Here is a 17,572-nt window from a genome sequence, read left to right as displayed (position 1 = left end):
TGTGGTAGAGGAAACGAGGAGGGGCTAGAGAAGCACACGGTGTCATGTTCGTGTGTGGAAGGAGATGTAGGACGATGAAAAAATAACAAAAGGGCTTTAATAAAATCCAAAAAGGGTACATCCAGACAGGAACAGCAGGGAAACACACACCAACATAACTTTAAGATCGGACGTCAAACACTACACTGAATACAACTTATAAGGGGGTGCTAATGAAACAAGGACAGGAACAGGAAAAACCATTTATGGGCACAAGAGGGAGAAACCAAAACAGTCTACAGGGGTGTGACACATGGCTGACAAATCATCAACAAGACCATGTGCTGACACAAGTCAACATAGACACAGAAAACAAACAAGACAAACTGTCAGGGAAGAACCCTGACAGTTTTAGCAAATGTGAAAAACTGTAATAAGCAGCAAATTAGGAGTTTTTGAGGCAAAAGTCAAAGTTAATGGTTTGTTAACTCTTAAACAGGTCTTTAGATAACATCTAAAATAGTCTTTAGATGTTGAAAAAGAAAATTAAGTCATATGTTGTTCGTGTTGTTTATATTCTAAAATGTGAATATCCTCTGAGATACGTTGCTAGATTTGGGTATAAAAACAGGATTATCCTCAATATTGACAACGAATGGTGTCACAAGATAAACTGTTCCCCCTGTTCTGTTTACTCTATTATTGTGCAAGCTGGGGTGGTATGGGGTGGTGAGTGTGTGAGGGGTGGGGTGTTTTGAGGGGGTTTGGTGTTCCCCGAAATCTCAGAAAATACAAGGAGAACCCCTTGATTAAAAAACTCTCAGAGGGTTGGGGAGAGGGGTGTTTGGGGACTATAAATCACATCAAGGTGAGTGGATCCCCCTCAGTAGAAATCGTATTCCAGGGCCAGGAGCCCTTGGGAAGAGCCTTATAGGCCTCTCCTGGTCTCTGGGCCCCCTGTACACAGTCCCCTTTCTATGTTGAGTTTAAAAATTGTGCAAATACTAATATTTGCATGTAAAACTGATATTATTACATTTAGTTGACTACATTTTGCATTTAATCAAATGAGATCAAAATGTACTGAATCATACCTCAGTTTCCTCTCTACTGAGGAGCCATTTGTTGTGGTACATGAAAAAAAACAAAACTCTGAAATAGTTGACCTCCTTCAGCTTGACAAAACCAGCTTGTAGATGCTGTTGCTTTCTTCTTCATCTACTTAGTTTGAGACAGCATCTTTGTATCATTTAGTCAAGGTACTTAATGCAGGTAGTCTCTCAAGTAGGCCTTTCCAGAACACATCCAAATGATCCACTCCAGATGATGAAGCTCTGAGTGCTGCTGTGCCCAGACTTGCCAAGTAAGAAGTTAGTTCATTTTGTGGAAGATCACTGAACTGTGGAACGGCTTTGTTACACATTGTCATCCATGAATGCAGTGTTACAAGGTTCAAACACCTTGATGTCCTGAAGAAACTTTATGGCTGGTTGCCCATCTGCCATGTACTTGCTGAGTTTATCCCCTGCATTGCTTATGCCTGGCTAACTGTGGCAAGAATCTGAATCTTAATAGCAAATGGGAGTACATGGTTTGCAAAGTACTGTACACATGCTTTATATTGAAGCTCCTTATTGGCAGTGAAGCTGACATGCAGATCTTCCGGATAACTGAATATGTTGGTGGTCACTGGATGTGCACTGTGGAAGATTCTGAGAAGCTGGAGGATGACCTTGCATTTGTCAACCATGATGACCATCTGAGCATTTAGAGATTGAGCCAGATTTGTCTCTTTAGGTGTCTCATGAACCACCGATGGCAGTGGACATCTGACACACATCTGGGGATGAAAAATACACAATGAGAGTCAAAATAAGGCCAAGCATACAGTGTTCACACCAATGTTACATGTACTTAAAATTCTGAAAATGAAGAAAAAAGTATACAACTAGGCTGTGATATTGTTTGATCTATGATATTTTGAATTGTGTTTGTGTTACTAAAGGAAGTCTATGACAGGTCAACAAGGAATAATTTTACTTATACTTAATCTTGTACAGAGATTTGTGTTTGATTCCACTTTTCCTTCCCTGTATTGCTGTAACATGTTTTATGAAAAGTTTAATTACTGAAACAGTTATTTAAAATCTAAAGGAAGGCCATTTACTTGTTTTCATTGTATAGTAGTCAACATTTGAAGTTGATCAAAACTTTTCATCAAAGTTGTCCTAAAACCAAAACAGTACCCGTTCTTGTCTTAGGACAACTTTGATAAACTTTGTTGATCCACTTCAAATGTTGACTACTGTAGTTCTTTGTTTTGTTTGTTAAACAGGCTATGTGGATGTAATCTCACTGCTCAGTCTTGTGGGAGTTTATCATCAGTTTTACAATCCTCAAACTCTGTCCTGAAAGAGCTGGACCTGAGTAACAATGACCTGGACCATTCTGGAGTGAAACTTCTTACTGATAGACTGAAAAGTCCAGACTGTCAGCTGGAGATACTGAGGTACATAGTTTTCAATCAAATAAATTAACAAAATATTTAGTGTTTATCAAACTGTAAAGCCTATTTTGAATTTATGCAGACTGATCATAAATGCAGATGATGACAGTGCAGATTGATAAACGCAGTTAAAAAGCTTCCTAATCATAAACATAATTTCAAAAAAAATTATATCTACCACAGTTTTATCATAGGTAGAATGCAAAATGTTTCAATACAAGCATTTCAGTCAAATGTAATTTATGCAGTATTTCAAACCTTTAACCCATGGGAGAAAATCAACTCAACGCAACAGTTTAAAATCAGCCCAGTTCCGTGAAAAAAATGTAGATGTGACAAACCTACATCCAACACGAGCTGCATCCAAAGTGATTGAAATACTCGCATATTGATAGCGACTCCCTGATGCACAAAAATTATCATCAATATTAAAATCCCACGCAAGGGTTTTATTCAAAAACCCACACAATGAATAATACCTGTAAAAAGCAAAAGCTGAATCCCAGACATTTTGGGCAATTAAGAAGTCCTGGTCGGACATTTCTTTTGTCCGGGGAAAAGAGGGCTTATGGTCACCTTAATTCAGGGTTTATGTTACACGTCTATACAAACAAGCAGCTCATGAAGGCAAAAAAAAAAAAAAAACCAATAGACTTGTGTTTACACATTAAACATTTTATACATAATGATCTGTACATTGAGACAATATGTGCTCTGAGCAGCGGTAATTTAAAACCAGTTAAAACCCACATTTTACCCATTTTATTATTCTAAATTGTATTATAAATTAAGGAAACTGATTTGTACCAAAAATATTGGGTAAATTGTCCAGGTTTGGTGTTGTCAGTAGCTGTGTCCCAGAGTGGAGTGCACGCACTTCAAAGTGCACGGACTTTCGAAGGCCACACCTCCGAAGTGCACGAAGGACCCTCTGAAGTGAATGAGATGCTCCACATTCGCAGGATTTCCTAATTGCGCCACCAGGTGTTCCCGATTAGCGCTCCTGTCGCATAGCAATGGTGCGAGAGGGGCGCTGCCATCCTGACAGGTTTAGACGTTTAAGTTATGGAGCCAGCATTGGTCATATTTGTTTTTATATTTTATGTTGTACTGGAGGAGATGGTGGGGATGTACCTCACGCTTGGTCAAGACCATGGCCGGGTACAATTATATTGTTTTGCTGCATCCTTGACGGATTACAGTTTTAAATGCATTCATTGCGTTTGAACCAACTTGAATAATGTAATGATACATATGAAAAAAATACAAAACCATGCACACACACATATATATAGCAGGTCAAATACTGACTAATATGTTAGGTGCGATTTTATAATAGTTTATTGTCTTGATGGTAAACATATTTAGAAACCCTGAGTTTAGGCAGTTAAGTAACCATAAAAATAAAACTGTGAATAAATAAAAGCAAATTATGCATTGTTCATCTCAATGTTCAGCGGCAACAGAGTGTTTGACATGCCTCGTTCCACTGTCCACCGCATTGTCCACCGAGTTGCTGAGGAGTCGGTGGCCATTTGCCACCAAGAGATTCACCTCCCCAAAGACCCCAGAACATATGGAGGCAGGGCTGGACTTAAAATTGATGTTGTTTTTTCTAATGTTAAACCTAAGCTATGTTGTAAATAGTTATAAAAAGTATTTTCAGTAACATATAGAACAATTTATTTTAATGTGAAAAAATATTTACAGGGCAAAAAAATAAAATAAATTACATCACAAAAATAAACTACAAAAATTAGGTTGTTTCATTGACAAAGTGAAAAAGAAAGATATTAAAAATTTGTAATGTACGTATTTTTTCCACTGTTTTCTCTCACCTAATAGAGAATGGCTAATGATTTATTTGTTAACCATTCTCTCAAGAAGAGAAAACAGTCTCTCCCTGCTCTCCTGTGTCTCTCTCTGGAGTTTGATGTCCTCCCTGAGTAGCTCACCAGCTTCCACTCACTTCCTCACCTGTCCCAGGACACCTGCAATCCTAAATCAGAACAAAAAAATAAACCATGCCTGTTAACAACAACAGCACAATGAATTTCAGCAAAATTGTCTATTAACTTCCTTACTTTTTTTTAGGTCTTTCCCCAGCAGGCTCACTTTCTCCAAAATAGTCCTACAACAAGAGAAAATGGAAACACTTATAATATAAAGAAAGGTTTGCAGTCTTAACATTAGAAAACATGACACAGCAGGACATGGATACAAAATACTAAAGTGCTAAAGTTTGGTTAAATTATTTTACATATCTTTCATGACAGCACTGCAAAAACACAACAAAGGGAAATACTGTTGCCTTATATAGTGGTTGTCTTATTGTTTGTGGGCTTTGTTTAAAAAAACAAAACAAAAAAAAAACACTTGTTTTAACACTTGTTTTCGCTAGGTATTTCAGTAAGTGAAAACAATACTTACATTTCAATGCAAATTCCCCAACAGAACTCTCATGTCATGTTCTTTGAATATAAATTTCATCATCATCTGCACGCAAGTGATTCTGGGATATGGTAGGGTGCGAAGTGTCCATCAGATGTATACTTGATTTTCCTGGGAATCAGAGACCGCATTTGAAGTCGCTTTCGAATTACAGCAGCCTTCGCCGTGCCGCAGTGACGCATTCGGCCTTCAAATTCGCACTTCAGAGTCCACACACTTCAGTTTGGGAAAGCCTTTGTTGCGCCGCTGTGACGCATTCGCACTTCAAATACGCACTTCGGAGTCCGCGCACTCCACTTTGGGACACAGCTTGTTTCTGTTCTGGGACTCTTATATTGATGTTCTTTTCATCCTTTTGTATCTGAATTCTAGTTTTCTGTTTATTTCCTGTGTCCTTTATCTTGTTGGTTCCTAAGTATGTTTCTTTTTTTTTTTAATAATTACTAATTAGTTTGTCTCCTATGTCTAGTAGCTCATTATCTTATTCAATTATATTACTTGGTTTCTTCAGGTCATGGTGCATGTTTGTTAGCTGTTTTTTTTGTGATTATATTTTTCTTCATCTTTGTACCCTTTTGGACATTTTCTATGTTAACTTAAATTCAAACAAACTTGCTGTAATTGGTTCCACTCTTCCTTCCCTGCATTGCTGTTTTATAAAGAAGTGAATTACTGAAACATGCGTTTAAAATCTCAAGGAAAGCTTTTTACTTGTTTTCAATGTAGTTGATTGTTTTGTTTTTTACACAGGCTATGTGGATGTAATCTCACTACTCAATCCTGTGAAAGTTTGTCTTCAGCTTTACAATCCTCCAGCTCAAGCATACTGAGAGAGTTGGACCTGAGTAACAATGACCTGCAGGATTCTGGAGTGAAGCTTCTTTCTGATGGACTGAAGAGTCCAAACTGTCAACTGGAGATTCTGAGGTAAATGGTTTCAATAAAATAAATAAGGCAAGGTGTGTTTATCTAATTGTTAAGATTACGATGTAATTTGATACAATTATACAGTAAGGCACTATGTTTATTTACATGCAAAAAGCTCATGATCCATTTTTCAATGTCTTTCTGGATTTTAATGTACAACATGCATCAAACATCTGCTCTTTTATTTGATTGGCCATCCTAATCACCAGATGACTTGACGTACTGTTAGACAGCTGTTTAAATGTTTTTGTCATCCAAACAAATAGCTAACCTGTGCGTAATGGAGTGAAGCAGAGCAGCATGAAGAATATCTAATATTAACCTCTCAGCGGGCGGTACAGTGGAACGTTAACATGATAATATCAAATCAGAGCTCTACACTTACTTTTCTTTTTAGTAGCACTTGTACTCCTAATTTAAAGAAAAATTAGGAGTTTGGAGCACAGTCAAAAAATTCAGGAGAACCTTCTGATCAGTATTGCGAGATGACTCCTTCACTCAAAGTGATTTACAGAGGCTTATCTTTGTAATGGCATTTTTTCTAACTTCATTAAAAGTGTCATCTTTTATGTCAAATTCAAAGTTGTATAAGCTTTATCAAAATTTCTCATTAATTTCTAATTAGAATAAGGAACCAATCAAATAAAATCAGTATTAACTAAATTAATTTGCACTACAGAGGTGGCAAAGAAGAACACAAAAGTGTCATGTAGGTTTGTTTACAGATGTTTAATGAGGCTCAGAGGTGACATGAGTGCATGCTGAATGTTTTAAATATAATTTCAATGAATGGGTAATTGAATCATTTACTCACTAGATTTGTTTAAAACGCACATTCATTTATAAACAAAACAACTGTGTTTGCTTGGAGATGCGGGGTGGCTTAGCTGTGACTTTGTTTGAAACTATTTTCATTATCGAAATAGACGAAATATTAATCTCTGTATTAAATCAATATCAGATTTGCAAACTCCCTTAATAGTTAATAAAAGTTGTCACTCATCTTAGTTCATCATGATCTCACAAAGTTCTGTTATAATTAATGAAGCTCCCTACACTGCACAATGAATCTCTTATGTACATCCCGTATACAGTTTGTTATAATGAGATGATTTTTGAGCTTTTGAATTTTTACATTTGCAGTCACAAATGTCACTGAAATGGGTGCGCTGTAGAGCCCTGCAAAACAGTATAAAGAAGTTACACAGTTACCTTAAAGGGGTCATCGGATGCAAAGTTGATTTTACATGTTGTTTGAACATTAATGTGTGTTGGCAGTGTATGTACAAATCTACCCTATAATTATAAAAATCCAAGCAGTGGTTTTTAATTCATCTGTAAAAATAATATCCCATTTTTCAAATCAAGCAATTCTCTGATGCCTGTCGGTGTGGCGTCAGACCGACAGAGGCCGCTTCCATGATAGTTAATTGACATGAGCATCTTACCTCAGACCCATTCTACAATAGCTGTAACAGTCCAACCTCCATTGTTTGGATGCCAGAGCAGGGATGTAAGTTAGACAAGAATATATCCGCTCGAGTGATTGAGGTGTTGTGTTGCTGGATGTAATAATGAACACAGTGATCATCATTTACTCCTGACATCTGAGCCACTGATGGCGCAGTAGATTACGTTTGTTTGTGAAGGGAATGCACCTCCTGATCCTACATAAATGCGTCTATGTTCGCCCAAATCATTTGTGATCCAGCTTCACCTACAGTAGAAGTGAGTATAAGGGGTTTTTGTAATGAATCTCTGCAATCACCTTTCCAAGTAACGTGATATCTTGCAAGTTTAGCAGCTAAACGCGGATAAACAGGCTCGTTACTCCACAGAGAGAAGAGAGGGGCGGGGATGGCAGAGCTCATTTGCATTTAAAGAAACAATCCCCTCAGAATAGGTTGATTTTTGCAGAGCTCATTTTTGACATGGTAAAAAGTGTGCTGTTGCATTTTCTTGTCAGAAATACAGTTATTTTGGAATAAGTCAGCCTTTAAGAACAAACAGAAGCTGGTTTCTTCAGTAATGGGTGGAAATAATACACAAAAGGCAATTTCACTCTTCTCCTATTAATCCCTGTTCTTTTCGTGAGTAAAGGAGAAGTCCACTTCCAGAATGAAAATTTACAGATAATGTACTCACCCCCTTGTCATCCAAGATGTTCATGTCTTTCTTTCTTCAGTTGTAAAGAACTTGTAAAGAAGTTTTTTGAGGAAAACTTTTCAGCATTTTTCTCCATATAATGGACTGATATCAAACAATCCCAAATGGCGTTGTAAACGATCTCAGCTGAGGAAGGATCTTATCTAGCGTAACGATCGGTTATTTCAATAAAAATAATACAATTTATATACTTTTTAATGTCAAACACTTGTGTTGCTCTTCCCTACCTCTGTTTTTTTTTTTCTTTGGCTCATGACAGTTAGGGTATGTCAAAAAAATTCCCATCCCATGTTCTCCCTCAACTTCAAAAACATCCTGTATCACGGTTTTACCATTTTTGTTAAGGGTGTTTGATCTTCTTTGCATGTTCACTTTGCAAAGACTGGGTCAGAATTTCTGCAACACTGTAGGATGATTTTGAAATGATTTTTGAAGGTGAGGGAGAAAATCAAATCAGAGTTTTTTGACATACCCTAACTGTCTTGAACTATAATACACAGAGTTCAGGCAGACAAGACAAGATGAGCATTGAGATTAAAAAGTATTCTAAATTCTATTTTTTAAAATTAAAATAAGACCCTTCTTCCTTATTTGTTTACAACTGCATTTGGGTTTGTTTGAAGCCGCATTTAAACTGCATTTTGGAAGCTCAAACTCGGGGCACCATATCAGCCCATTATATGGAGAAAACTCCTGAAATGTTTTCCTCAAAAAATGTAATTCTTTACGACTGAAGAAAGAAAGACATGAACATCTTGGATGACAAGGGGGTGAGTACATTATCTGTAAATTTTCATTCTGGAAGTGGACTTCTCCTTTAAGACAAATTCAAAAATGTAGAAAATTACATCAAATAGATGAAAACAGAAAGTGATGTTAAACCATGTTTTTAAGTGATGTTTTTCCAGTAACACCGGTGACACAACTCCACTGGACAGCCGTTTCCATCATATCATTTATAATGTGTACATGCATTTTTTCGTATACATTTATTTTTAACACTGACCTTCAGACATGAGCATATAGGAATAATTCATGCCTGAAATGGATATAAATGTGTAAAAAAGATTTGTCTGATTGTCACATGGACTATTGCTGTGTTTTCAGATTGTCTGGCTGTATGGTGACAGAGAAAGGCTGTCGTTATGTGTTTTCAGCTCTGAGTTCAAACCCCTCGCACCTGAGAGAGCTGGATCTGAGCTACAATCACCCAGGAGATTCAGGAGTCAAACTGCTCACTGAAAAACTGTTGGATTCAACCTGCTCATTGGACAATCTGAAGTATGTCTAGCAGGAATATTTTACATTTTTCTATTTGAACTCCTCGGTGGCTATGTGCTATATACTGTACACTTATACACATGTTGACATAGATACACACACATTTTAACAGTTTATTTAAATCCACTTAAAAGAAAATAATTTACAGGGACATAAATATTACAGATACAGTAAGATGCATGTACAAAATCATGGACCAGTAGCATACAACAGATCTTTTAAGATATTAAGCCTATCACCATGTTATGGATATAAATAACAACGTCTCTGCCATATATGGCGGCTGCCTATGATAGCAGACAAAGCACAATACTTTGCTAACTGTTTAGCCCTGGTTTTTGGCATCCCAAGTTGTTGAAGCCCTTTCACAACCAACCTATGTATGTGTTCTAAGCTGCCAAATATAAAAACAGATAAACGACCCCGATAACCTATCTCCGTAATAATATTTAGGAGTGGTTGGTATTTAATGACTTTAGTCATAAAGGCTTTCTCTACACTAGAGTCAAAAGTGCATGCTACTTGCAGAATGAACACTTCTCTACGCTCCTCATTAATCAATTAATCTAAAACATCTGGTGTATTAGCAGACAAATGTGAAAAAAATTTCAGAATTACTGTTAAGACACTGAAACATAGATGTCTTTACACAAGAATTTTTATATATTCTTACTACAGGTGGTAGATACTTGGATATGTCCTTCACTAGAAGGTCCACTATTCTATCATGATGGGCAATGTTTCAGTAATCTGCTCTGTAGTGTGATGCAAACAATGAGGAACCTGAGTTGTGGGAAACCAAATAGAAAGATTGAGTCTTGTAGGTAAAACTTGTAATCTGGTTTTAACTGTGAAAATAGTCCTCACTGAGTGCAGTATTCTTAAGAAATGAGTGTGACACAGAATGATCAGCCGAAGAAAGACATGCAAGTTTTCCCTGAAGTTTCAGTCCAGTCCAGTGTTGCTTTTTATGATATATGTTGTAATTCTAAGAGAGTTCACCGAGCACTTACAGATGTTAGCGGGTAACTATAACCACTATATGTGGCCGTTGCCCTAACTAGTCAGGGGGTCAGTGATAATGTCCTCTGAAACTCTCACACTCTCAGAGTCCAACCGTACCCACTCCAATGATACTCCAGTTCAAACACAGAGGTCATTCAGGTCCGGCCAATCTGACCAGACACCAAAACCAACAGAGTGTCAAGTTTCCCACTGGGCTTTCTTTTAAAACCAAGGAAGTGGGGCTCTGACTCCTTGGCCAACGGCACCTAGCGTCTCCTTAGATCCAGAAACAGGGAGTATCGAGCCAACTCCCTAACATCTTTGTCATCATTATTCAGCATGTTCAGAAGGTGAGAGATCCACATGCTGGTATAAATCCATGTCACATTTGGTACCCCCAACCCTCCTTCTCTTCGGGGGTGAAAAATAATATCACGAGTACTATGTGTATTTAGTCCAAACCACTTTCGCACTAAGCTCACCGTTTTGTTGTTCATTTCGCTCAGCACTTTCTGTTGGATATGAACGTTAGAGAACAGATGTTGTACTGTAGACAGTGCCACCTATCTAATAGCCTCCAACTTCATAGTCAGTGGCAGTGGACATTTGCCAATCAAGTCCAGATTGGATATGAATTCTGACAAAATGATGTTAACTTGCTCTTTCCATTCTCCTGCAATAGTAATTTTATATCCAAGATAAGTGTATGTCTCATAAACACTAGACATTCATCAGATTTTGAACAGTACCACCTGTTCCCTCCACTCCTCCTCTCATACAGTACAGCACATTTTGTATCCTTAGTCTCTAGAACTGACCATTCCAGAAAAGCATCTGTTCTGACCAGCATATTTTTAATTACGCTCTCTTCTCTGGAGGCCATCTGGACATCATCTGCATAGCCCTGTACTGGGATAGGAGATATCACACCAGGGGGAGCGCATTGACACATCCACTTTAACCACTGGTTAATAGCAAATATAAAATGAATTCCACTCCGAGGGCAGCCAGTTTTAATGCCTGTCTGAAGTGATGTTGGGTGAGTGAGCTGTTCTCCACATATTACTTCAATAAAGGAGCCTCTGTATACATCTTTCACGATATCAATGAACAGTTGAGGTAGCTGTATTTCCTTGAGTGATCTGATCATGACAGTGTCAAATGCATCTCTAAAGTCCAAGAAGACTGAATACAGTCTACATGACTCATGCTTAAAGCCATCTATCTCTGTTTTAAGACATGAATACATGTTCATTCATACCTTGCCTTTTGATGCATGCCTTTTGCTTGTTGAATAAGATGTCAGCCTCCACCAACCACTGAACACCTTATAAATGGTAGGGAGAAGGGATATATCCCTCCATGTCGATGGATCATCAGGGATGTTGTCTTTTTTTGGAATACGATGAATTAATGCTCATTTCCATGAGTCTGGCATTCTCTTATTTTCCAAACAGACATTAAAGATAGTTGTTAAAATCTGACATGACTGCAGATTTTTAAAAGTCTCATATGTTACATGTTCAGGATATGGCTGTATCGCGGGGAACTTTTTCAAGACTCTCGCCGCATACTTAAGGAGTTGTGATCCAAAAGGCTTACCATTATGGCTTTCCACTGTAAAAACGCCATTCTTAAAGAATACTCCATTCAGCAATGCAGCTAACTTCATCCACTTTCCTGGATCACCAGAGGACACAAAGTTCTTTTCGTGATGGCGTTTGATGTTCAAACGGTCTCTGTAGATTTTTTCATGAGACTGAAAAGCCAACCAATGATCCTCCGACAACGGGCGAACATACTGCTGGAAAACCGTAAGCTGTTCTCCAGGTAGATGGAATTCGTGGGTGAAATCATGAGGCAACAGTGGCTGTTGATAGATTCTCCCAGTGGGTAACCCTTGTTTGTATGCAAGCTTGATTGTTGCGATCAAGCACATAGTCCATAATAGTTGCCAAAGCATCTTATCTGCACCTATTGCATTAACGATGGCAATTACAACACACACACACACACACACACACACATACACATACTCACGTACATACAGTACTGTGCAACTGTAGGCTACTAGTATTTTTACCAGCTAAAAAATGTGTTAATGTGTTATTTCTATCTTATGCTGTAGCGTCAGTAGAAAATATCAGTTTACATTTGAAGAGTTCAGATGCAAAAGCCTCTAAATCCATCTGAGGTATTTCTTTGTATAGGTTTCTATGTAAGTACTGGTACTTCTGATTGGGCTGAGGCTGAAATTTATTGAATTTGAAGTAAAAGTATTTGATGGATGTATACTTTTAGCTGCTTTTGCATCTGAACTCTTCATTTGCAAACATTTATTTTGTGTTTCTCTTAAAAAAAACAACAGCAAAAATAATCTAATAACCCAGCTGCTGTGATGTCTATTAATCAAAGAACAGCTACAAAAAAAGAGGAAATCAGTAACTTTTTATAGCTTTAAGGATTCATCTATATTTAATTATAGAATTTAGTGATTGATAACTTTATTTAATTTCTGCATATTTCCTACCTGCTGAAGGGCCAAATATGACATTTACTGTAATGAGTTCAGGTGAAGATTGTTTTAAGTTCCTTTAAATTAGAAGTTGTTATTTTTAAAGTCTAACAAATGTTAAAATTGATAGCTCTCAAATATGTAAGGAATAATTGACTCGGAGTCCATTATTCCAATTATACTACAGATACCACATCTCAAGACATCGATCAGGTGATATATTTCAAGGCTTTTGTCAGTTTTTTGTACTTAAAACACTACTGTGAGTAGGATGGACCTTTTTCACATTTCCGGGTTTCTCATAGCGGAAGTCGTCATGGGTATATGTATATATATATATCAGTGGAACAAATGATCCACTGAAGGTGAGATGTGGATGAACCCAAGTGCAGTTTATTTACAGTGAAATCCAATATCCAAACATAATCCAAACAGAGACTCGACTTGGAACAGAAACACAGACTCACTAACAGCAGGTTACAACATCAATACACGACAAGAGACAATAGGTGTGTTCGACTTCATACACGGTTACAGACGTCGATCAACGAGAGTAGCCGAGAGCAGTCGCGGGCGGAGTTGAAAATTTAGCTGTCAAGTCTGACACTTTCTGCTCTCGTTAGTGGCGCTCTCCTGGTGTTTGCATGCTCTATCACAGATGAAGTGAATTAACCCTTTCACACGCGAGTTTAAAATATTCTAGCTGAGCCCCCAGGGTGAGTTTCTTTAGGCGACTGTTATTTTAGAATGTATTGCCTTATTGTTTCCATGGCGACGCATCGTGTTTGTCACTTGACACAATGCAGCCACAATAGCGCTGTATGACACATGTATCGCTTTTACATTGTTTTGCCTTTTTTATTATTATTCATTATTATTATTACACTTCTATAATAACTGCGTTAGTTGATCTATACTGGGTGATGGGCGCCGCCATGTTAGTTCGCGCTGAATCCAAGCTGTGGGATTTACAAGACGCAAATTCATCCTCCCGAAAAACATTAAAGTAAGTCTCCGGTGAGCTTGGAGAAGAGTAGAGTAAACTTTATAGTTACCTACACAATGTGTATATGATATCAATAAAACATGTCGTCAGATTACATTTGTAAGAATCATTATTGCCGCTTCCACAGACATCGACGTGTATTTTGCAAACTATAAGTGCATCATTTTACTAGGACTTATGTGTATTTAAATGTCTGGAACCTAAAATAAGCATTTTATGGTTGAAAACACTGAATAGTTGCGATAATATCTGGTTTAGCGCCAGCCAAAGCGCCAAAGCAGATTTGAATTCAGCAGTTCATCACGTGATGTGCTGAACGTTCGAATCACACCTGTGTGATCGTACGCTTTAGGGACCAGCCAAGACTGATCACACCGGTGTGATCATACGCGTGAAAGGGTTAAATGCAATATTTATCAAATACACATACTTTTCAAAAGCGTTTTCATGAGCAACAGAAACACGTTTCATATACTGCTTAATACAGTGCCATCTGAACAAGAATAATGATCAGCATAAACATATACTTTAAAAAAACTAATAAAGTGGGGTTATTTATGCTTTTATCAGTGTTTTATGATAAATCTGACTCAATATAACATTGCGACTACAGTAAAAACACTTTTATTGTTCTAAAAACACAGATCGCGGTACTTTGATGGCACACGTGACAGTCCCGAGGCATCGACTGCAGGAGCTGTGATGACCACATGGCTGTTTCACGATTGGCCAGATTCACCGCATGACAACGATCAAGCGTGTTTTGGGTTTATTCTAATGTCCTCAAATCTGAAAATGCTGACAAATCTGTGTTTTAGAACAATAAAGGTTTTTACTGTAGTCGCAATATTATATTGAGTCAGATTTATCATAAGACACTGATAAAAGCATATATAACCCCACTTTATTAGTATTTAAATAGTATATGTTTATGTTGATCATTATTCTTGTTCAGATGGCACTGTATTAAGCAGTATATAAAACGTGTTTCTGTTGCTCATGAAAACGCTTTTGAAAAGTCTGTGTATTTGATAAATATTGCATTTAATTCACTTCATCTGTGATAGTGCATGCAAACACAGCGAGAGCGCCACTAACGAAAGCAGAAAGTGTCCGGCTCCGTCTTCAACTCCGCCCCGACTGCTCTCGGCTAATCTCGTTGATCACCGTATGTAGCTGTAGATTAAATCGAACACACCTAAAGGCTACATGAGGGCTACCAAACAGTGATGGTCACATGACACAAACCAACCAATGAGAAACAGACACATGACTTATCCAACCAATGAGAACATGACACATAGATCAGAGGAGGCAATAGAAGGAATACAAGAGGGCAAGGGAAGCAAGACACAAGGCTTGTTTAAGATGCGCCTACCCTCACCTGAAATGTAGGCAAGAGTAGGCGGCTGCAGTGAGGGGAGGAGTGAAATAAGTGCAGTGAAGACGGACAGTTCTGACATCTCGAAGTAGAACAGATACCTATGAGATCAAAGGCAAATATCGCGTTATCACACTCACATGCTGTGTTGCTGATAAACATGATATAATTGCATCTCTGTTGTTTTTATATGAAAATAAATATGATGAACAAGACACTCAAAGTGCTTGCTATTTAATTCCATATGAAAGGTGTATTTTTAATCCATTTTTACTTTAATACAAACGTGTTTTTTTTATTTTTATGGAAATATGACAACAATCACATATCTCACACAGAGATCGCACTGGCATAGTGTTTGGGAAAATTCATGCATAATTTAAACACATAACCACATATTAGATAAAAAAATAAAACATTTTAGAAAAGAACGGCAACATCACAGTTGTCTGAACCAATGAGCTTTAAGCTGTGTCGTCATCCAGGTGTTTCCCATCGTGCTTTTGGTCAGCGCAGTCGGTGGAGAGCTACTGCGCCCGACTGCTCAATCCGACACAGCCGCTTCGCTGTCGCTAGAGTTTTTTGGCACATGTCAGCATGACATCAGAGCAAGGCGGACTTAACTCGGACACATTTCTAACCATCATGCATCTTGCGGTGATCACCGGTGATTGATTCTGCGCAGAATTTGCTCATCTCAAACGAGCCTATAAACAGCATGAATCAAATACATAATAAAAGACATGAAAACATAAACATGAAACAAAACCCCACATTACATATAGGCACTTTATACACTTTGGGATCAGTAAGATTTTAATATATTTGTTTAAAAAGTTACTTATCAGGGCTGAATTTATTTGATCAAAGATAAAACAGTAATATACTGAAATATAATTGCAATATAAAATAATGGATTTATTCTTGTGATGCAAAGTTGATTTTTTTTATCAGCCATTACTTCAGTCTTCAGTGTCTTCACAGACACATAATCCTTCAGAAATCATTGATTTATTTTAAATTGTAATAATATTTCACAACAATTTATTTGTTCACAACTATTTTTATTTATTTTTTACAACAGCATAGCAATACCCTAGACACTAGAGCTGTGTTTGATACATATGACAATACTATTTGATGATAAGGGTATTGATGCAGCTGTTTCTGTATCAGTCCGGCAGCAGGTGCACAGCAGTGGGCTGCACTTAATTTGACTGCAAAAAAACAAAAAAAACAGATTAAAACAGAAAAAAAGTGAATAGAGTATATTATAGGCTACAACACGGTTTAATGTGGCCACAGAGGAACACAACTGAGGTCTGATATAAAGAGACGTAATCACTGAAACAGAGCTTTACATTTGTAATACTGAAATGTTAAGCGTGTTACTTATCTTCGTCAACCTGTCAACCATGTGTACACACTCTCCCTCCAATGTGGATTAAAGCACTGCTTTCTGAAAACACCAGTAAACTCGCAGTTTCTGATCTACACTTTACATTCTAAGGTAGAGATTCTGTTATTATTTGTGCAATGATACCAGTGATGTGAAGATGATTTTATGAATATATGAGCTCAACTGTCTGCTCTGCCTGTAGTTATCAATGATCTACAGTATTCAGTGTGTAATAAACAGCTGCTTCACTCAATTCTGCTGAGAAATTCAGTGCAGTCCCGTATCCAGATACACAGCCCTACTAGCAACACCACCATGTACCCTAGCAACTGCACAGCAACACCCTAGCAACCACCCAGAACGTGTTATCAACTACACAGCAAGTAACTTTGCAATCATATAGCAACACCCTAGCAACCACCCCAAGCACCTTAGCAACAACATGGCAACAGCCTAGCCACCACTCCATGTACCCTATCAACCATATAGGAACACCCTAGCAACCACCCAGAATGTGTTATCAACTGCACAGCAAGTAACTTAGCAACCATACAGCAACAGCCTAGCAACCACCCCAAGCACCTTAGCAACTGCAGAACATCCTAGCCACTACACAGTAACACCCCAGCAACCACATAGAGTGTCTTAGCAACTGCATAACAACCACCCAGAACATGCCATCAACATCAATGCAACCACCCAAGTACCCTGGCAACTGCATAGCAACATAGCATTATTGAGTGACTGAATGTGTCTGTGTGTGTTTTCTAGTGTGGATCATGGAGGAGAATCCAGGATTACAGCAGGACTGAAGAAATGTATGTCCACACACACACACACACAGCTGTAGTGATTGTTGTTGTGTTATAAATGTGTCTGCTCTTGTGTTCAGATGCCTGTTTTCTCACACTGGATCCAAACACAGTAAACAAATATCTCATTCTGTCTGAGGAGAA

At 37.8% G+C, this 17,572-nt stretch overlaps 1 protein-coding gene across 1 annotated transcript in view; it reads left to right on the top strand.

Annotated features, from left to right (window-relative positions):
• LOC127157722 (ribonuclease inhibitor-like) overlaps positions 1 to 17,572 on the top strand; it is a 55,902-nt gene that overhangs the window by 23,792 nt on the left and 14,538 nt on the right. The window contains exons 4-7 of the mRNA XM_051100979.1: positions 2,315 to 2,488; positions 5,687 to 5,863; positions 9,137 to 9,310; positions 17,388 to 17,434. Of these exons, the coding sequence (XP_050956936.1) occupies positions 2,315 to 2,488; positions 5,687 to 5,863; positions 9,137 to 9,310; positions 17,388 to 17,434 (572 nt within the window). The remainder of the gene's footprint in view (positions 1 to 2,314; positions 2,489 to 5,686; positions 5,864 to 9,136; positions 9,311 to 17,387; positions 17,435 to 17,572) is intronic.

The sequence above is a fragment of the Labeo rohita genome, unplaced genomic scaffold (assembly GCF_022985175.1).
Source record: "Labeo rohita strain BAU-BD-2019 unplaced genomic scaffold, IGBB_LRoh.1.0 scaffold_118, whole genome shotgun sequence".
Taxonomy (NCBI): domain Eukaryota; kingdom Metazoa; phylum Chordata; class Actinopteri; order Cypriniformes; family Cyprinidae; genus Labeo; species Labeo rohita.
This window is presented reverse-complemented; position numbering and strand designations above follow the sequence as displayed.